This window comes from Ictalurus punctatus, chromosome 27 (assembly GCF_001660625.3).
Source record: "Ictalurus punctatus breed USDA103 chromosome 27, Coco_2.0, whole genome shotgun sequence".
Lineage (NCBI taxonomy): Eukaryota > Metazoa > Chordata > Actinopteri > Siluriformes > Ictaluridae > Ictalurus > Ictalurus punctatus.
This window is the reverse complement of record NC_030442.2, coordinates 1,703,655-1,724,371: the sequence shown is the minus strand read 5'-3', so window position 1 is coordinate 1,724,371 and position 20,717 is coordinate 1,703,655. Positions and strand designations below refer to the sequence as shown.

Sequence of the window (20,717 nt, the reverse complement as noted above, 5' to 3'; positions counted from 1 at the left end):
ATGATTACATAAATATATAAATATATATATTTTTTATTAAAATGCGTGTCAGTGTGTATACAGTAAGCAGTAATAATATAATCATACACACAAGTATAAACATGCAAGCACACAAAAAGCCTCTCAAAGCATCGAATACAAATAAAAATGAAAGAAAACACATCTTGAAGTTGGTAAAAATCAAAGAAAACCAATAATATTTGGAATTATTAAAGGTCAGTCTAAGGATACATAATATAATAATATACATTATAATATACATGATATAACTAAACTATCCCTTCATAATTGACTTATTGTGACGTCCAATCTTATAGTCAGTTTAGACTCCTCTTATTGGTTCAATTTCAGATTGTTGTAGATTTCATCCTCCCTGTAAAATATGAAAACATTGCAACTTTTCAATTTCTGAAGAAAGACATTGATGCAAATATATTTCTGTTCAAATAAAGGAACGTCATATTCCTCACATCTACTTTTGCGCCTCTTTTATTAAGTTTTGGTAACGTTGATTTCTTTCATACGCACATGAGTATGTTGATAAATGTCAATTACTCAAAGTGCAACACACGATGCAACTCATGTGCATTTCTCTTCAATGAGGACAAAATGGCAGAAGTGGAAGTTATTTTTTACTCACGTCTACACCAATAAATTAAAAAAAAAAAAAAAAGCTATGTACAACCCTAATTCCAAAAAAGTTGGGACGCTGTGTCAAATGTAAAATAAAAACCAAATACAATGATTTGCAAATCTCATAAACCCATATGGTATTCACAAAGAACATAGAAAACATATATAATGTTTAAACATTTGTCCCAACTTTTTTGAGACGTGTTGCGGCCATCAAATTAAAAATTACCTTATTTTTTTCTTGAAATGCTAAATTTACTCAGTTTAAACATTTGATATTTTTTCTGTGGTCTGTTGTGCATAACATACAGGTTTATGAGATTTGCAAATCTTTGCATTCTGTTTTTATTTACATTTATTTACATTTCGCACAGTGGCCCATCTTTTTTGGAATTGGGGTTGTATAATATCGCAGTAACTCATCTTCAGTGATATAATTTGAAGTCAAACAACTGAGGCTCACATTAGGGAGTCTACTTATGATGTACAAATTTACACAATCTCAGGATATGAACATTTTTCCGAACTAACATGATGTTCCAGAATTTTCTAGAATTTTTTAACAAATGATTTACAGATAAATTTGTTCACGTTCACCTTGATGAACGAGGCCCATAGGTAGAGATTTTTTTTATTTTATTTTTTTTTTAAGAATTTCCAACATAAATGGTAACTTCATTTCAAAACACACATAACTGCTCTCATTTACTGTTTAAACCCTTTATTACCTTTTAAATGATACAATTATTACTGGTGTAGTACTGCATAAAAGAGAAAGAAACCACATATATACACTGTTTTAACAGAAAACGCATCTATTTTGAACTAAATCATGGTTTTACTGTATCTTCTCTATTAGCTGCAGCTGTGCCTGTGTTTTGTTTTTTTTTTTCCAACTGAAAGTGGAAAAATAACTCAGAAGGTGTGGCAGACTTACGGAACAGCTCTTGACTTGGCGAGACTCACTGTGGCATATTCTACTTCCTCTGTCAGTTGAACAGTTGAGTAGAGGGGTGCTTCCTGTGTGTGGGAGTTTCTGAAATAAACACTGGAGTACTGAAGGTTGTCCTGATCTTCTGAGGAGGCTGTTTGTGTGGGGTCAGAGGTCATGGCTGAGACGTTACCATACACAGGGGCAGAGTTGTTCTGAGAGAGAGAGAGAGAGAGAGAGAGAGAGAGGGAGAGAGAAGGTGAAGTGTAACTTCTGCTCAAACTTTTTTTAGAGGAAAGAATGTTATACTTGTTTTTAATAATTGCCTGGAGATCTCACTTCTCTCTTAGTGCATTCACTAAAACTCACCTTGCTGTTATCCTCACTCCTGTTACTGAACAACGACGCTCTTCTCCTGTTGGAATATGTGTAATAAAAACAGTAACATCACCAGCTATACTTGCAGTGTGGAATGAATTAGTATTTATATACTACATGAGTTAATGTAACCCCCTTGATGTGAAAAAAAAAAATCCTCTGGACTGTGCAGTGCAGTGGATAGATACTAGATCAGTGTTCTAGTTCACAACGTGGTGTACCTGGACCACCAGGGGTCTGTGAAGCGTAGCTGTCGTGTCTACACCTGAATCGGCAAGAAGTTCCATTTCCCATGCTGCACTGCAGCCTACAGACATGGTCGCTCCAGACTACAACTCTGAACAGACACGCTGAATCTAATCTCTACCCACACTATTAAAAAAACGGACTCCAAAATCGTGCTAAGACTTTATTGTTGTGACTGATATTCCAGTTGTTTTTGACGTTGCTCCCGTCCATTGGTTTTGTGATTGTAGTTTTCCAAGTTTGTTCTGTCTGCTAATCGGCTAACTTCTTGCCCATTTTTGGCTCTGCCTTTACTTAATGGTGGGTTTTTTTTTGGAATTGTTTGCCGTTCTGCTTATAAATAAAACACATTTTGCAACTGCATCTGCTTCCACTGCATGACAGTATACTTCGCCATTTCTACACATGCAGCAACACATTGACACATTGACCAAGCAAGTCTACATTTGACCCTCTGAACCCTAGGGATATTGTAATCTCTTCTTGTTTTGTCTCCATGTCAATGAGGGTCAAATCAACTTGATTTCAAAGCAGACGGATTTTGCGTTCTTACCGTATCCACAGAAAGACCGCAATGAACAACAGAACCAACAGAACCAACGCAACAGTGACTCCAGAAGCGGCGTATTTTACGACACTGTTATCTGTATCTGTAAGAAATAATCAGCATGTTAAAAAGGAGGCTGAACAGTGGTCTTGAATGGAGACAAAGAGGAGGACACAATCAAGAAACAGTAACGTGTGATGTCATCAAAGATAAAAAATGGCATGCTTGTGAGAAGCGAGTACCTGATGTATGTTCCCATTCTGATGAATTGGATGATCCAAATCCATTGCTTGCTTTACAGTAGTAAAATCCATCTGCTCTCGAGGATAAAGTTAAATTGGTGCCATTTTCAATAATTTTCACATCTCCTTCTGTTTTCTTGTACCAGGTGTAAGAGCTGTTGGGGTTGGAGTCACTTCTACACACCAGTGTGAACAAGTCTCCAGACACGGATGGAACGATGGACGTGTTTCGGGGGGAGTCTGATCAGAAGTGGGAGTTACTTACTTATTGAATGTATTACATTAAAAAATGAGCATCATACACAAAAAAAACTGCACTTACATAACACATCCAGGTGTGTCGGTGTAGAGTTGTGCTGTCCCAGCCGGTTGTGAGCAGTGCAGTAGTACAGTCCGCTGTGCTGGGAGCTGATGTTGCTGATGCTGTAATTCTGGCCTGTTGTCAGCAGTGTGTCTGCAGCTGCTCTCTGTTTAAACCAGGAGTAGGTGAGAACAGGAGGGTTTGCATCACTGCTACAGCTCAGAGTCACTGAACCCCCCTCCACTGTGTCTCCAGAGGAAAGAACCACTGCTCTGGTGTTTTTAGGGAGATCTGAAAACAGGCACAAGGTCTTAATATTAAAAACAGTGGACTTCATTTATGAACCTGGTTACGAGGAAATTTATGCATAAATCATTCACAGGAGCATCTACACAAGGTTGGTATTTATGGAAATACAGCTAGGAAAAATTCTTGTGTTCTGAGCTCCGAGAATCCTACAAGAGTTTGTAAAGGTACGTATAAGGAGACTCACTAACGTGAACCTCAAATGATCAGCTTCATTTTGGAGTGTTGTACAGTATTGCGTCATTGGTTATTTATTTAAACTACACCCAAAGCTTTATGGAAATTTTGTGAAGCTCAATCATTTCACATTAATGATTAAAGAATACATAAACAAGCCAAGTAAGAGCAGCCATTCAACTGGTAGAAAAGAAACGCCATCGTACAAGACGAAGAGTTCAGTATACTTTGTACTTTCAGCAAAGCTAAGTGCTTCAGGGTTGCAGGAATCCAAAACCCACACTCAAACACTTTCTCTGGGGTTCATTGTGGCTGTCACGTATAAATGCATGCATATATGAAGCTATATGAACTTCAGTGCCTCAAGATGTATACTGAGGACTTTGAGGCCTTAGTATGCTTAAACCTTTAACATCCTCACTAACCTCCTCTTTGCATTTTTTATTTCCTTGGGGCAATAACAACAATAATCAATGTTTATTTTTAACAGACCACACAGTTTTTTTTTTTTTAGTATAGCCGTAGTATAGATAACTTATGGTCTTTTCAGTATAGGCCAAAAGTCACTTCATGGTAAAAGTATAAACACATTTACCAAGTACCAAAAACATTTTGAAGAAGTTAAATAAAGCGGTAGAGGCGGACGTCTGGAGTGACTTCTTGTTGCTAACTGCCTGTAAGGAGGCGAACTGAAAAGGCAGACTACTTCAAGACACAGCAACATTTACTGAATGTTCTCAACACAACATACCTAAACCGAGTGGTAGAGATGGCTCGATCAGCTGAGTTATGTTCAACACATTTTTCAATAAGATGTAGTGACTCAAAAAGCGCAGTTGAATTAAAATGTGTAGTTGAGAAGAAGGTTAAAGGGTTAACGTGAAGACATCACGTGGAGACATCACGTGGAGGCTTCATTCACTGTGTCGCGCACACTGGGTGAACCCCTCACATGACACGACCCTGTGATTGGTCATTATAAACAAAGTGTGTCCAAGCCGAATCATTTCAAGATGGATGACTTTGAGGGTCAGCAATCTTTTTCCTGTAGTTGTGTAAATCGTCATGAAATTTTAATAGCGCCACCTACAGTACTACTTATATGCCACTATAAAACAGCATGGAGTATAGCATGTATTAGTGTATGTATATGATATCTGATGTAGTGCAGTGGCTGAGCTGCATTAATGAATGATTTAGTGCATGCCGTACTTAAGAGCTGCTCTTTCATTTATTCACCAGTGTGTCGTTTTCAGCTCTCTGTTTTGTGGACGCCAGTAAATTTAAATCAGCTGTGCTGTGAATGAGCTTGGTATTTTATGGTAATGGGCATTTATCAACATGCGTAGGTATGTAACTATGGAGACAATCAGGCTTACCAAAACGTTTGTGAATATTATTATATTAATTCAGTTTTTGTGAACATTGCATGTGAAATTCAGGGACCAACTGTTACAAACACTGTTCATTCTTTCAACATTCATTCTCTAATGCATACACCCAAACTTTGACTGGAAGCAAGAATATACGCATGAAGGAAAAACATACCTAGTTTTTAGATGTCCTGAACATGTATAATTTTTTTCACTTACATAACACATCCAGGAGTGTGGGTGTAGAGTTGTGCTGTCCCAGCCGGTTGTGAGCAGTGCAGTAGTACAGTCCGCTGTGCTGGGAGCTGATGTTGCTGATGCTGTAATTCTGGCCTGTTGTCAGCAGTGTGTCTGCAGCTGCTCTCTGTTTAAACCAGGAGTAGGCGAGAACAGGAGGGTTTGCATCACTGCTACAGCTCAGAGTCACTGAATCCCCCTCCTCTGTGTCTCCAGAGGAAAGAACCACTGCTCTGGTGTTTTTAGGAGAATCTGATTAGAAATAAAACACCTGAATCAGCTGGGGTGTGTTCAGGATCAGCATTTGATCCAGATATAGATGTACTATGATTGAGGAGAGTAAAATCCACACTCACACACTGGAGGAGAGAGGAGACTGTCATGGCCTTCAACAGCACAGCTGTAACTGACCGCACCACCGACTGCAGCTACAGAGCAGGAGGCAGATTTACACTCAGACACACGCTGTCCGTTCTTGTACCAGATGTAAGTGGGGTTGTTAGACAGAGTGCAGGTGGTGATGCAGATCAGATTCATGTACTGCTCTCTCCAGTCTGATACTGTAACCTTCAGATCTGAAAATATTAAGTATGGTTTGGTGTTATTTTCAAATATAGAATATTTTCATATTTTAAATTAATGTTTCTCATACAGCTTTACCTGTGACAGACAGAGAGACTCCAGGATCACCGGTGTATTTACCAACATCAGTGTAGAATCTGAATCTGTATGTCTGAGTGTCTCTCTCTCTCAGGTTAGTGATTCTCAGACTACAGTTATTCTGGGAGATCTGTGTGTACTGCACTCGGCCCTGATACTCCTCATCCTCTCTCACATCCACAGGTTCAACACCAGTCTGATCTTTAATAAACCAGAACACTTCTGTGACCTTGTAATGATTAGGGAAGGTGTAATAACTGTGTATGTCCACTGATGATCCAATCAGAGAGCAGATATTCTGGGTGGAGTACGTCACACTCCAGCAGCTCTTCTCATCTAAAACACCTGAACAAAACAAAATGAATTAGAACAGAAATCTGATCTTAACACCAACTAAAGCATCACTCAGTCGTGAATCACTGCATGTGAGTTTATTGTAATCTAACAGAAGCTGGCAGTGAGATGATGACAGAGTGAGTGAAGTGTAAAGTGAGTTCTTACAGACAGCAGGAGAGCGAAGCTCCTCGTGTCCTCTTACAGCACAGGAGTAGCTGCCTGGTTCCTCACTTTTGACATCAAGTTCATTTATATAACGGTCAGTAACACGCTGTCCGTTCTTGTACCAGATGTAAGTGGGGTTGCTAGACAGAGTGCAGGTGGTGATGCAGCTCAGCTTCTTCTTCCAGCTACCCCAGTCTGATACTCTAACCTTCAGATCTGAAAATAATAAGTATGGTTTGGTGTTATTTTCAAATATAGAATATTCTCACACTTTAACTTAATGTTTCTCATACAGCTTTACCTGTGACAGACAGAGAGACTCCAGGTTGGCCGGTGTATTTGCCTGTAGCATCATTAGTGTAGAATCTGAATCTGTATGTTTGAGCGTCTCTCTCTCTCAGGTTAGTGATTCTCAGTCTACAGTTATTCTGGGAGATCTGCGTGTACTGCACTCGGCCCTGATACTCCTCATCCTCTCTCACATCCACAGGTTCAACACCAGCCTGTTCTTTAATGAACCAGAACACTTCTGTGACCTTGTAACGATTAGGGAAGGTGTAATAACTGTGTATGTCCACTGATGATCCAATCAGAGAGCAGATATTCTGGGTGGAGTACGTCACACTCCAGCAGCTCTTCTCATCTAAAACACCTGAAACATATAAACTGAGTTAGAACAGAAATCTAATCTTACTGTATATCACTTATTATAAAGCATCACTCAGTCGTGAATCACTGCGTGTGAGTTTATTGTAATCTAACAGAAGCTGGCAGTGAGATGATGACAGAGTGAGTGAAGTGTAAAGTGAGTTCTTACAGACAGCAGGAGAGCGAAGCTCCTCGTGTCCTCTTAAAGCACAGGAGTAGCTGCCTGATTCCCAACTACTGATATACAGTACATTTCCGTACGGGTTAGTAACACGCTGTCCGTTCTTGTACCAGATGTAAGTGGGGTTGTTAGACAGAGTGCAGGTGGTGATGCAGCTCAGCTTCTTGTTCCAGCTATCCAAGTCTGATACTGTAACCTTCACATCTGTAAATGATATATTTATATATATGATGTGTTTGTGTGTGCGAGTGTGTGTGTGTGTGTGTGTGTGTGTGTGTGTGTTACCTGTAACAGTCAGAGGAACTCCAGATGGAGCTGATATCCAGTCACTGCTCTGTGTTTTAAATCTGAAGTTATAAACTCCAGAGTCACTCGCTCTCACATTCCTCACTGTCAGCTCACAGTCAGACGTCACTGTGCTTACAGACACTCGTCCTGAGTATTGTGGATCTTTCCTCAAGTCTTGTGGTTCTCCTTCAGAGCTCTGGACTCGATACCACTCTCTCTGTGTGACACTGGAGTGATCAGGTTTTCTTAACATACAGGGGATTTTTACTGTAGATCCAGTAACAGCACAGAGACTCTGAGAGGAGAGAGTTACACTGTACTGAGCCTGAACTCCTGGAACACACACACACAGATCAAACTGTGAGTTTGCACACTAATTAAATAAGTTAACTAAGTAAGTACTTGCACACCTTTTGCTTCTCTATGTGTAAATTTGTGCCCTTTCAGTCGATAGAGCATGTGTGAGATCAAGCTCTGATATTAGAGGAGAAAGGCCTGGATCATGATGTTATGCACCTGTAAGCAATGGGTGTGACTGAAACACCTGCACTCAATAATTAGTAGGGGTGTCCACATAATTTTGACCACATCGTGTATAAACATCAGACAATGTGTTGAAATGAGCATCTCGTTTCAGTTCGGTTGTCACGTTGCAGGTTTACAGAAACAGAGAAGCAGATTTCGTTTCCAGATGAACAACCCAGAGTGTACAGAGCGATTATAAATCATTACAGCGTACAGATGTACAGGAGTAAAGATAAACAGTACTAAGAGTGATGAAAGTCCTGGGATGAGCACAGGACAGACCTTATGATTATAGTAGCTGTTAAATTATAGCCTAACTGAGGTCTAGAACATTACAGTACACAAGACACAGGCACAGATAGTACCATACAACCACAAATTATATTAAATTAATATACTCGGGGGGAAAAATCAAGAAGTTTACCTGCGAGCAGCATGAGAATTGCTGCTGCTGAAAAATGTCTTGTTCTAATCAGCATGACTGCATCACCCCTTAAAGACAGATTATACTTAGTGATAAACATGCACACTACTAGAATTATTCCTGCATTTGATATCATCTCATACAACGTATAAATAACACAATATAAGCGATGGTTACTTCCGTAAGAGATACGGATGGAAAAGGACACACCAGGATCTTACAGAAGCCGTGAAATGCGAGCTGAGTTTAGTTCAGTATGAGCATCAGGGTTCTTTTAGGATTATTTATGACTCGTCTTGTCGGGGGTTAAACGTTGAGTCCAAATGACAAGATAACGTCTCAAAATAAGAATAACAAGGCAAAGTAATGCGATATTTATTTGAACTAGAGGCGTCATATCTTGAGATAATGAGTTATTCAGTCAAAATAACAACACAGCACTTTCAAAACCTGCGTCGGATTTTCACTTCCACTTTAAAACACTTTATAAATATACTTTGGCAGTATTAGAATGTACCACAAGACAAATAAAGTATAAAAACTTATGAGAAAATGCTTACGTTTCTTCCAGTCAGCTCTCGTCTGTTAAGCTGTTCGTACGGAAATGGAAACTTTGAGCAGACGACACTGGGTTTCCTTCCTCATTTACTTACAATAATTAGAATTATGTGTTTCACAATGACTAAAGACTCAAGCGAGTGACTTTCATTTACATTCAATTATTTTACACTTTAAATTTTTTGGACAAATCCTGCCTATGGGAATCAGGTTCTAAGGTGTTAGGTATTCCTGTGAATACTAAGTAAAGAGATCGTAGATACATGTAATAATAATGGAGTGAAAAAAGGAACTGTGAGGACAAGTTTAGCTCCAAGAAAACCACAACAACAACAAAAGATACTTGTGGTCTTTAATAACAGTGTTGAAGGTTGGAGAGTGGATGAAGACTATACTTATACTTACTATATATTTATTATTTGATGAGGTGCTGCTCACTTCTAGATTTTCGGGCAGTGTATCCTAGTAGTGTAGGCCTTTTTTTTCAATGATAATCATAATGGTTTGTTCCATAAACAGTTAACAGAAGTAAAATAGATCTAATGTTAATTGATCCTTGGCGGTGGATTATTGTTTGTCTGTTCTCAATATAGAGAAACACATTAGCAAAAGAGGATGTGAAAGAAAAAGATCAGCAACTGTAGACTGTTTAGAAGATCTGACAGATCATAATTTAGTGTAGTCATCATTCTGCTCTGACCCCGCAGATACAGAGAGAGAGGGAGAGAGGGAGAGAGAGAGAGAGAGAGAGAGAGAGAGAGAGAGAGAGAGAGAGAGAGAGAGAGAGAGAGAGAAGAAGAGAGAGGGGGGGTAGGGAGAGAGAGAGAGAGAGAGAGAGAGAGAGAGAGTGGGAGAGAGAAAGAGGATTATCCTGTTAGAGAAGTCTAGGCCATGAGTGACTCCAGTGACCCTGAAAACCAGTGAAATGCTGCTGTTAGTGCTGCAGTACTGCAGCTGGCCTCAGGGTGGGTTCACGCTTCACAAGTGACTTAATCACTACAGGAACACGTGCGTGTTTCCAAATAAAACTGGAATGATTTTGACAGCCGATGGTAGGGGTGCACTTCATGGTTAATACACAAACATTTTTTTGTATTTATATTTATATATGGAGCAGGAAAGTCAGGGGTTCAAGCCCCGGCCCTGCCAAGCTGCCACTGTTGGGCCCTTGAGCGAGGCCCTTACCCCTCTCTGCTCCAGGGGGCGCTGTATCATGGCTGACCCTGCGCTCTGACCCCAAATTCCTAACATGCTGGAGTATACAAAGAAAATAATTTCACTGTGCAGTAATGTATGTGTGACTAATAAAGACTCATTATATTTTGAATGTTGTTTGGAATTAAACCATCCAGAAATGGACAGAGAGAATGGATTATTATTACTTTTTATTATTATTATTCTTTTTTCTTTATGAAAGGCATGGTAATGACAGAACACACAGGAAACTGAGTAATTACTTCACAGTGTGGCTGAAACAGGATGAGGCTTATATAGGGGAACAGTGATGAGTGTGAAATTGAGATCAGGTGCAGACCAGTCATGTGACATGGTCAGGTGAGGTGCAGTGGCTGATGGGAATTTTAGTCTCTAGTCCCTTTCCCGGTATTTCCATGACAATCAGGCCTCCAGTGGAATAGTGAATGCCTGCAAGACTTGATCAGGCATCTCTCAATCCAAAAGAAACTATTCTGATTAAATGTGGCACAGTTTGCAGACACGCTCTAGAAATAACCAAAGAGAAAGGAAAGAGGATCTGTTAGTTTCGCTACCATTACAGGCCCATTGGGCCGGTATGAGTTGAGTGTCCAGTCTTTAATTATATTGATCAAGTCAAATTGAATTTGGAGGCCAAGACACCTTAATTATTTGAAGGTAGATCTGAACCTAATGCTAGCCCTAACACACACACACACACACACACACTCTTGAACATCCCCCACTGTCATTTTTAAACATGTTTTTGTGCAGATTATTAACAAAATTAGAAACTTTACAGTGCTGGTTGTCCTTCTGATTAACAGTCCAGAACCTTAACCACTGAGCCTCCACTGCCTCAAAGCCTTCATAGAAAGTGTTAGCATTTGTTTCGAAGCTGTTGGTTAAAACACAACATTACTGTAGCTACATACAGCTTGAAGTATCTCTCACCTGAGCTCTTACATAAATGCACACAGTTCCATCCCCGTCATTTTTATTATTTTTTTTACCTCCACTGTAGGTCCGAAAGCTCAGAAAGGCCTTATTGATTATTCGAACCCTTACAAAACGAGTTCCCGTTCATCAAATAGTGCACTGCAAATAAATCATGCTCACTATGTTTGGATGCAGCCTAGTTTTCCAAACAGTACAGCAAGTTGAGACTTATTGATTGTCCTGAAGGATCAGGAGGGACGGAAACAAACAACTGCCCAATCGATGTTCACCACCTTGCAGGCATTTCGGTTCGATACGAGGTTCATCTGCTCCAAGCCGACCTCTGAACGGCCTCCTGTGCCCCATCGATAAAACAAATATTTCTGTCGGTTAATTTTCCTGTTCACCCCATGAATATAATTGATTGTGCTGGTGCATCATTTGAGAATAATCGGTTATAAGAGTGACCGTGGATTAATAAGTCGTTGTACACTTCCAGCTAAAAGCTCACTACAACTCTGTATGTGACTGATGTGTGTTGAAGTAATGGAAATGTCATGGGTTCTAAATTACAGTCTGATTTACTGATTAACTGATAGTGTCAGATAAGCTGTTCTTGCAGGAGGCGTGAAGGTGTGGTGAAAAAAGGTGATGGTGTTGATAATAGCGTACAATTCTATTTGATTCAGTTTTTTTTCTATAGCACTTTTAAGAATAGACATTGTCACAAAGCAGCTTTACAGTTAAAAATACATTAATTCAGGTTGTAAAGTTTAAATTTATAAGTTTATCCCTAATGAGCAAGCCAGAGGCGGTAGTTGTGTTTCGTCTTTAAACCATGAGATGGCAGTATAGTGCATGGGCATGAGTTCTGTTTGACTAGGGACGTGGACGAATAGTGAGCAAATTAAAAGCCAGACTGTCCTGTTACTGTGTTACTAAAGGACACCACAAAGGTGGTTAAAACTCTGATCACACATTCTTTTCGTTTGTGTGGAAATGCCCACTAGAGGGTGATATTTTCTCAGACCCACAGTATGAACTTCAGTGGCGCGACCTCATTTAGGCAAAAAGTTTCACCAGATCTGCCTGATAAGGGACTGAAATTAATTCACCAGTTGAACATAATTTATATATGTATTTATAAACCCTCATTTTGCTGTTATATGATACTGCAACTTTATGTGACATGATTACATAAATATATTTTTATTAAAATGAGTGTCTGTGTGTACAATACACCTTGAAAATTCAGTTATGAAAAGGAACAATACTATAATCATACACTCCACAAAGGATAAACATGCAACACACAAAAAGCCTCACGAAGCATCGAATAATAAAGAAAAGAACAACGAAGGTGGAAAGTCGTCAGAAGGTGCGAGAGAATCGTTTTCGTTTCGATCACCTAACGAACCGCTCTTGATTTGACGAGCCTCAGTGTGGCATGTTCTACTTCCTCTTTCTGATTGAGAGCCTTTGAGTTGAGAGGCAGCTGAACAATGTCCTGATCTTCTGAGGAGGCTGTTTGTGAGGGGTCAGAGGTCATGGCTGAGACGTTACCATATGCAGAAGCAGAGTCATTCTGAGAGACAGGTTTAAGGGTGTTAAAATCTCACATGTATATACAACAAATCAACACTTTGGAATGTCGTGACTCAATATTTTTGCCAAAAATCTTTTAGTTTAAACTTGAGAAGTTACATCTGCTTTGACGTTCGAGAGGAAAAAAGTTCTATTATATATATATATATATATATATATATATATATATATATATATATATATATATATATATATATATATATATATATATATATATATACTTCTCGCTAAAACTCACCTTGCTGTACTCCACACTGCTGTTACTGAACGACGACACTCTTATCCTGTTGGAACATGTGTAATAAAAACAATAACATCACCAGCTACACTTGCAGCGTAAAATTCTTTAGTGTGCGTGTCAATCAGCTCCTTAGTTCAGTAGTCAGGGGGCTGATCAGGGAGGCGGACGTTTAAAGGGCGCAAAATTCTTCCGGTGCACTGGAAACTTCGCTCCCTAAAGAAATCCCACAATGCAACGCAAAAACCAAAGAGCATTGATGCTCACTATGTTCCATTACTGGAAATTTTTTCTGAAGCCTCTCAGATTAAATTTTTTTTTTAAAATGGCGGATGAACTCTCAGACAACTTTGTCTGCAAGTGTAAATAGCATGTTGTCGTTGTTGTAGCTCTCAAATGATTACTAATGTTAGTGATTCTTAACTTTATTTGACGTTCTGTACGGTTTGTTTGAGTCTAATGACTGACGTGTTTAATGATTTTTTAAAAATCCACTAGCTAGCCTACGATCCTCCTTGAAAAACCATGACAGAAACACGAGCGATTTAGCTAACACATTTATGAGACACATGTTATATGACATATAAATGCCACTGTTGACGTTTTACAACGCGAGTACGTCGTCATGTCGCCGGAAATTGAGTCATCAGTATCCCAATGTGTAGTGAGCCAGGGTCCTTACCAACGCCCCAACTCATGTACACGATACACTGATTCACGACCTAGGGAGCTGATTGAGACGCCCTCTTAGTATTTATATTCCACAAAAGTGAATGTAACTCATGTGATGTGAAGGGGGAAAAAATCTGGACAGTGCAATGGACCGATATTAGAACAGTGGTGTACATGGACCTGCAGGGGTGTGTGAAGCATAAGCATCGTGAGAAATTCCATTTCCCATACTGCACCTTGGCATACAGTACAGACATGGCTGCTCCAGACTACAACTCAAAACTGACATGATACACACACCCCGCCCCCCACCCCCCGATTCTAATCACTATCCAGACTATAAAAATGGGGTCCAAACGCTCGCTGGATGATCCAAATCCATTGCTTGCTGTACAGTAGTAGTCTCCAGACATGGATAGAATGACAGGTCGGTTTCGGGGGGAGTCTGATCAGAAGTGGCAGTTCATTTCTTATTGAATGTATTACATTAAAAAAAATAATAAAAAAGTATCATACACAAAAAAAAACTGCACCTACATAACACATCCAGGTGTGTCTGTGTAGAGTTACCCTTCACATCCAGTTGTATTGGTGTAGTTACATAACACATCCAGGTGTGTCTGTGTAGAGTTACCCTTCACATCCAGGTGTATTGGTGTAGTTACATAACACATCCAGGTGTGTCTGTGTAGAGTTACCCTTCACATCCAGGAGTGTGGGTGTAGAGTTGTGCTGTCCCAGCCGGTTGTGAGCAGTGCAGTAGTACAGTCCGCTGTGCTGGGAGCTGATGTTGCTGATGCTGTAATTCTGGCCTGTTGTCAGCAGTGTGTCTGCAGCTGCTCTCTGTTTAAACCAGGAGTAGGTGAGAACAGGAGGGTTTGCATCACTGCTACAGCTCAGAGTCACTGAATCCCCCTCCACTGTGTCTCCAGAGGAAAGAACCACTGCGCTGGTGTTTTTAGGAGAATCTGATTAGAAATAAAACACCTGAATCAGCTGGGGTGTGTTCAGGATCAGCATTTGATACAGATATAGATGTACTGTGACTGAGGAGAGTAAAATCCACACTCACACACTGGAGGAGAGAGGAGACTGTCATGGCCTTCAACAGCACAGCTGTAACTGACCGCACCACCGACTGCAGCTACAGAGCAGGAGGCAGATTTACACTCAGACACACGCTGTCCGTTCTTGTACCAGATGTAAGTGGGGTTGTTAGACAGAGTGCAGGTGGTGATGCAGCTCAGATTCATGTACTGCTCTCTCCAGTCTGATACTGTAACCTTCAGATCTGAAAATAATAAAATCAGTTTATTAATTTCATCTAAATTAAATTAAGTAAATGTATAGTCATGCAGCTTTACCTGTGACAGACAGAGAGACTCCAGGATCACCGGTGTATTCGCCTGTAGGATCATCAGTGTAGAATCTGAATCTGTATGTCTGAGCGTCTCTCTCTCTCAGGTTAGTGATTCTCAGTCTACAGTTATTCTGGGAGATCTGTGTGTACTGCACTCGGCCCTGATACTCCTCATCCTCTCTCACATCCACAGGTTCAACACCAGTCTGATCTTTAATGAACCAGAACACTTTTGTGACCTTGTAACGATTAGGGAAGGTGTAATAACTGTGTATGTCCACTGATGATCCAATCAGAGAGCAGATATTCTGGGTGGAGTACGTCACACTCCAGCAGCTCTTCTCACTAAAAACACCTGAAACATGTAAACTGAGTTAGAACAGAAATCTAATCTTACTGTATATCACTCATTATAAAGCATCACTCAGTCGTGAATCACTGCATGTGAGTTTATTGTAATCTAACAGAAGCTGGCAGTGAGATGATGACAGAGTGAGTGAAGTGTAAAGTGAGTTCTTACAGACAGCAGGAGAGCGAAGCTCCTCGTGTCCTCTTACAGCACAGGAGTAGCTGCCTGATTCCTCACTTTTGACATCAAGTTCATTTATATAACGGTCAGTAACACGCTGTCCGTTCTTGTACCAGATGTAAGTGGGGTCATTAGACAGAGTGCAGGTAGTGATGCAGCTCAGCTTCTTCTTCCAGCTACCCGAGTTTGATACTGTAACCTTCAGATCTGAAAATAATAAGTATGGTTTGGTGTTATTTTCAAATATAGAATATTCTCACACTTTAACTTAATGTTTCTCATACAGCTTTACCTGTGACAGACAGAGAGACTCCAGGTTGGCCGGTGTATTTACCCCCATCAGTGTAGAATCTGAATCTGTATGTCTGAGCGTGTGTCTCTCTCAGGTTAGTGATTCTCAGTCTACAGTTATTCTGGGAGATCTGTGTGTACTGCACTCTGCCCTGATACTCCTCATCCTCTCTCACATCCACAGCCTCAACACCAGTCTGATCTTTAATGAACCAGAACACTTTTGTGACCTTGTAACGATTAGGGAAGGTGTAATAACTGTGTATGTCCACTGATGATCCAATCAGAGAGCAGATATTCTGGGTGGAGTACGTCACACTCCAGCAGCTCTTCTCATCTAAAACACCTGAAACATATAAACTGAGTTAGAACAGAAATCTAATCTTACTGTATATCACTCATTATAAAGCATCACTCAGTCGTGAATCACTGCGTGTGAGTTTATTGTAATCTAACAGAAGCTGGCAGTGAGATGATGACAGAGTGAGTGAAGTGTAAAGTGAGTTCTTACAGACAGCAGGAGAGCGAAGCTCCTCGTGTCCTCTTACAGCACAGGAGTAGCTGCCTGATTCCTCACTTTTGACATCAAGTTCATTTATATAACGGTCAGTAACACGCTGTCCGTTCTTGTACCAGATGTAAGTGGGGTCATTAGACAGAGTGCAGGTGGTGATGCAGCTCAGCTTCTTGTTCCAGCTACCCCAGTCTGATACTGTAACCTTCAGATCTGAAAATAATAAGTATGGTTTGGTGTTATTTTCAAATATAGAATATTCTCATACTTTAACTTAATGTTTCTCATGCAGCTTTATGTTTTAAAAAAATTAAATTTTGTTCATTTTTAACCAAAAAAAATTCCATACTGCAGCTTTAAGTAAACATATAATTATGCAGCTTTACCTGTGACAGACAGAGAGACTCCAGGTTGGCCGGTGTATTTACCCCCATCAGTGTAGAATCTGAATCTGTATGTCTGAGCGTCTCTCTCTCTCAGGTTAGTGATTCTCAGACTACAGTTATTCTGGGAGATCTGTGTGTACTGCACTCGGCCCTGATACTCCTCATCCTCTCTCACATCCACAGGTTCAACACCAGTCTGATCTTTAATGAACCAGACTGATTTTATCACTGTGTGTCCTGCAGGGTGTTTATAAGAGCAGGAGAGATCAATCGACGTGTCTTTCAGAGCACACACACGTTCAGGAGTGTAAGTCACACCCCAACACTCTTTTCCCAGTACACCTGAAACACACAGAGAGACAGAGGATTTTTTTTAAAAACCTGTCCTCACCTAAAAAAAAAAAACCCTTAATGCCAACTATCTGATTCAGTGCTTGGTTATCAGCAGAGGTTTGCTGCTGAGGGACAGACGGACTCTGACACTCACACACTGAAGGAGAACGGTGTTGACTCTCGTACACTTGACAGGAGTAGCTGCCCACGTTAGATAGATGGGTGGAGTCGATCACAATCGATGCCTCAGTTAAGTATTGCTCGAATTGGCCATTCCTGTACCAGTAGAAACGGTGCGTGCTGAAGCTGCAGGTGGCGCTACAGGTCAGTTCCAGTTCTCTCTGTCCTACAGTGTTAGGATCCACCTTCACCTGCAAGTCTACACACAATTCACTTTACATACCTAAACCCTGTAAATACTACATACATACAGGAATGATCTTCCACACCTGAATCAATAAAGTGTGTGAATGTGTGTGTGTGTGTGTGTGTGTGTGTGTGTGTGTGTGTGTGTGTGTGCGCGTGTGTGTTACCTGTAACAGTCAGATGAACTCCAGATGGAGCTGATATCCAGCCACTGCTCCATGTTTTAAATCTGAAGTTATAAACTCCAGAGTCACTCGCTCTCACATTCCTCACTGTCAGCTCACAGTCAGACGTCACTGTTCTTACAGACACTCGTCCTGAGTATTGTGGATCTTTGCTCAGGTCTCGTGGTTCTCCTTCAGAGCTCTGGACTCGATACCACTCCTTTGGTCTGCGATAATAAGAGCTTGAATATGTACAGGGGATTTTTACTGTAGATCCAGTAACAGCACAGAGACTCTGAGAGGAGAGAGTTACACTGCGCTGAGCCTGAACTCCTGGAACACACACACACACACACACACACACACACACACACACACACACACACACAGAGGACAAGTCCATCTAATTTGTGAGTTCAAACACTGACTATGTAAACACTTGCACACTACTTGCTTCTAAAACAATTTGGCCCAAACAGCTCACTCTAGACTCAAACCCATCCTGTTCTGGGTGACACTGGGATTATGTAATGGTAGTGGGATTATAAAACATTATTATTATTATTATTTATTCATTTATTATTATTATTATTATTATTATTATTCTTATTATTATTATTATTATATTTTACAATCAATAATGTTTTAAAACATCTAACAGATATCAGTCGAAATCAAGCACATTACATACTACACAGGCACATAACAGTAACAAAAGATTGCAAATACAAATATAATATATATTTGTAAAAAAAAAAAAAAGACTTATATATATATATATTAAAAATCAGGTTTACCTGCCAGCAACATGAGAACTGCTGCTGTTGAAAACAGTCTTGTTCTATTCAGCATGGCTGCATCACCCCTTGAAGGTAAACATGCACACTACAAGAATTATAATCCATTTTTCTCAAACCATCTAATCTTAAACAATGTATAATTAACCCAATACAAGTGATGGTTACTTCAATAAGACATACAAATGGAAAAGTACACAACTAGGGAATGTCGTGATTTTGACCTATTACGTCACTTGTTGGATGAAAATTATGACAAAAAGATCATAAGTTACTAACACTCACAAACCTTGTAACACACACACATTAGATATGTAAACACGCTAGAGAGATGAGGTGAAAATGATTCAAAGAAATAAACATAGTATATACACTTACCCACAGTAAAACGCAAAGGAAGATTAAAGAGATGATTAAGGTCCGCACTCATTAACAGTCAAGTCAATAATGCCCTAAGAGGGTGAAGTTGTTTTGTAAAATAAAAAAATAAAAAAGGGGAAACCAAAAATGCAGTATAAGGGAAACCTACATGAGCTAAAAATGCAGTATATGGGAACTAAAAAAATTTGAAAAAGTCATACGTAATGGGCCTTAAAAATACCTAAAATCACATACAATAAGATTTTATATATATATATATATATATATATATATATATATATATATATATATATATATATATATATATATATATATATATATATATATATATATAAAGAGGAATTGGTCATAAGCAGCTTTCAGTAATGATGAACTGTGAAATGAAGTTAACCTTCCTATAATGGTTCAAATCCGTGCATGCATTATATACTGAAAATAAATAAATCATGTACGATTTTTGAGCTTTTTTCTTTTTTTTCTTGTGGTCTTTAATAAGAGTGTTGAAGGTTGGAGAGTGGATGAAGACTATACTTATACTTACTATATATTTATTATTTGATGCGGTGCTGCTCACTTCTAGATTTTCAGGCAGTGTATCCTAGTAGTGTAGGCCTTTTTTTAAAATGATAATCATAATAGTTTGTTCCATAAACAGTTAACAGAAGTAAAATAATCTAATGTTAATTGATCCTTGGCGGTGGATTATTGTTTGTCTGTTCTCAATATAGAGAAACACATTAGCAAAAGAGGATGTGAAAGAAAAAGATCAGCAACTGTAGACTGTTTAGAAGATCTGACAGATCATAATTTAGTGTAGTCATCATTCTGCTCTGACCCCGCAGATACAGAGAGAGAGGGAGAGAGAGAGAGAGAGAGAGAGAGAGAGAGAGAGAGAAGGAGAGGGAGGAAGAGAGAGAGAGGAAGAGAGAGAGAGGGAGAGAGAGAGAGAGAGGGAGAGAGGAAGAGAGAGAGAAGGAGAGAGGGAGAGCGAGAAGGAGAGAGAGAGAGAGGGAGAGAGAGAGCGAGAGAGAGAGAAGGAGAGACGGAGAGCGAGAAGGAGAGAGAGAGAGAGAGAGAGAGAGAGAGAGAGAGAGAGAGAGAGAGAGAGAGGGGATTATCCTGTTAGAGAAGTCTAGGCCATGAGTGACTCCAGTGACCCTGAAAACCAGTGAAATGCTGCTGTTAGTGCTGCAGTACTGCAGCTGGCCTCAGGGTGGGTTCAAGCTTCACAAGTGACTTAATCACTACAGGAACACGTGCGTGTTTCCAAATAAAACTGGAATGATTTTGACAGCCGATGGTAGGGGTGCACTTCATGGTTAATACACAAACATTTTTTTGTATTTATATTTATATATGGAGCAGGAAAGTCAGGGGATCAAGCCCCGGCCCTGCCAAGCTGCCACTGTTGGGCCCTTGAGCGAGGCCCTTACCCCTCTCTGCTCCAGGGGGCGCTGTACCATGGCTGACCCTGCGCTCTGACCCCAAATTCCTAACATGGTGGAGTATACAAAGAAAATAATTTCACTGTGCAGTAAAGTATGTGTGACTAATAAAGACTCATTATATTTTGAATGTTGTTTGGAATTAAACCATCCAGAAATGGACAGAGAGAATGGATTATTTATTATTTATTCTTTTTTCTTTATGAAAGGCATGGTAATGACAGAACACTAAGGAAACTGAGTAATTACTTCACAGTGTGGCTGAAACAGGATGAGGCTTATATAGGGGAACAGTGATGAGTGTGAAATTGAGATCAGGTGCAGACCAGTCATGTGACATGGTCAGG

At 39.9% G+C, this 20,717-nt stretch overlaps 1 protein-coding gene across 5 annotated transcripts; it reads right to left on the bottom strand.

Annotated features, from left to right (window-relative positions):
- Window positions 1-19,106, bottom strand: LOC108259384 (uncharacterized). Of its 5 annotated transcripts, none has more exons than XM_053676498.1 (19): window positions 18,923-19,105; window positions 18,545-18,632; window positions 17,751-18,080; window positions 17,372-17,596; window positions 16,885-17,226; window positions 16,496-16,711; window positions 15,986-16,330; window positions 15,685-15,900; window positions 15,169-15,519; window positions 6,533-6,748; window positions 6,032-6,376; window positions 5,728-5,946; window positions 5,354-5,623; window positions 3,300-3,569; window positions 2,978-3,217; window positions 2,742-2,838; window positions 1,934-1,979; window positions 1,571-1,779; window positions 2-373 (listed from the first exon to the last, which is right to left on the bottom strand). In XM_053676498.1, exons 2-19 carry the CDS (start codon window positions 18,597-18,599, stop codon window positions 334-336), a joined length of 4,032 nt encoding a protein of 1,343 aa, XP_053532473.1. In that variant the 5' UTR covers window positions 18,600-18,632; window positions 18,923-19,105; the 3' UTR covers window positions 2-333. The 5 variants fall into 5 exon arrangements, with proteins under 5 accessions (XP_053532474.1, XP_053532473.1, XP_053532472.1 ...); XM_053676497.1 differs by having other exon boundaries at window positions 18,545-18,612; XM_053676499.1 differs by lacking the exon at window positions 17,372-17,596 and having other exon boundaries at window positions 1-373; window positions 18,545-18,612; window positions 18,923-19,106.
- Window positions 19,107-20,717: the final 1,611 nt, after the last annotated feature.

What these genes read in the sequence shown, in the direction of transcription:
- LOC108259384 (XM_053676498.1), bottom strand. Translation starts at nt 18,599, where the DNA reads ATGCTGAATAGAACAAGACTGTTTTCAACAGCAGCAGTTCTCATGTTG. An exon ending in AGTCTCTCTGTCTGTCACAG is followed by an intron (nt 15,901 to 15,985) that starts GTAAAGCTGTAT and finishes TATTATTTTCAG; the next exon opens with ATCTGAAGGTTACAGTATCA. An exon ending in AGTCTCTCTGTCTGTCACAG is followed by an intron (nt 6,749 to 15,168) that starts GTAAAGCTGCAT and finishes TATTATTTTCAG; the next exon opens with ATCTGAAGGTTAGAGTATCA.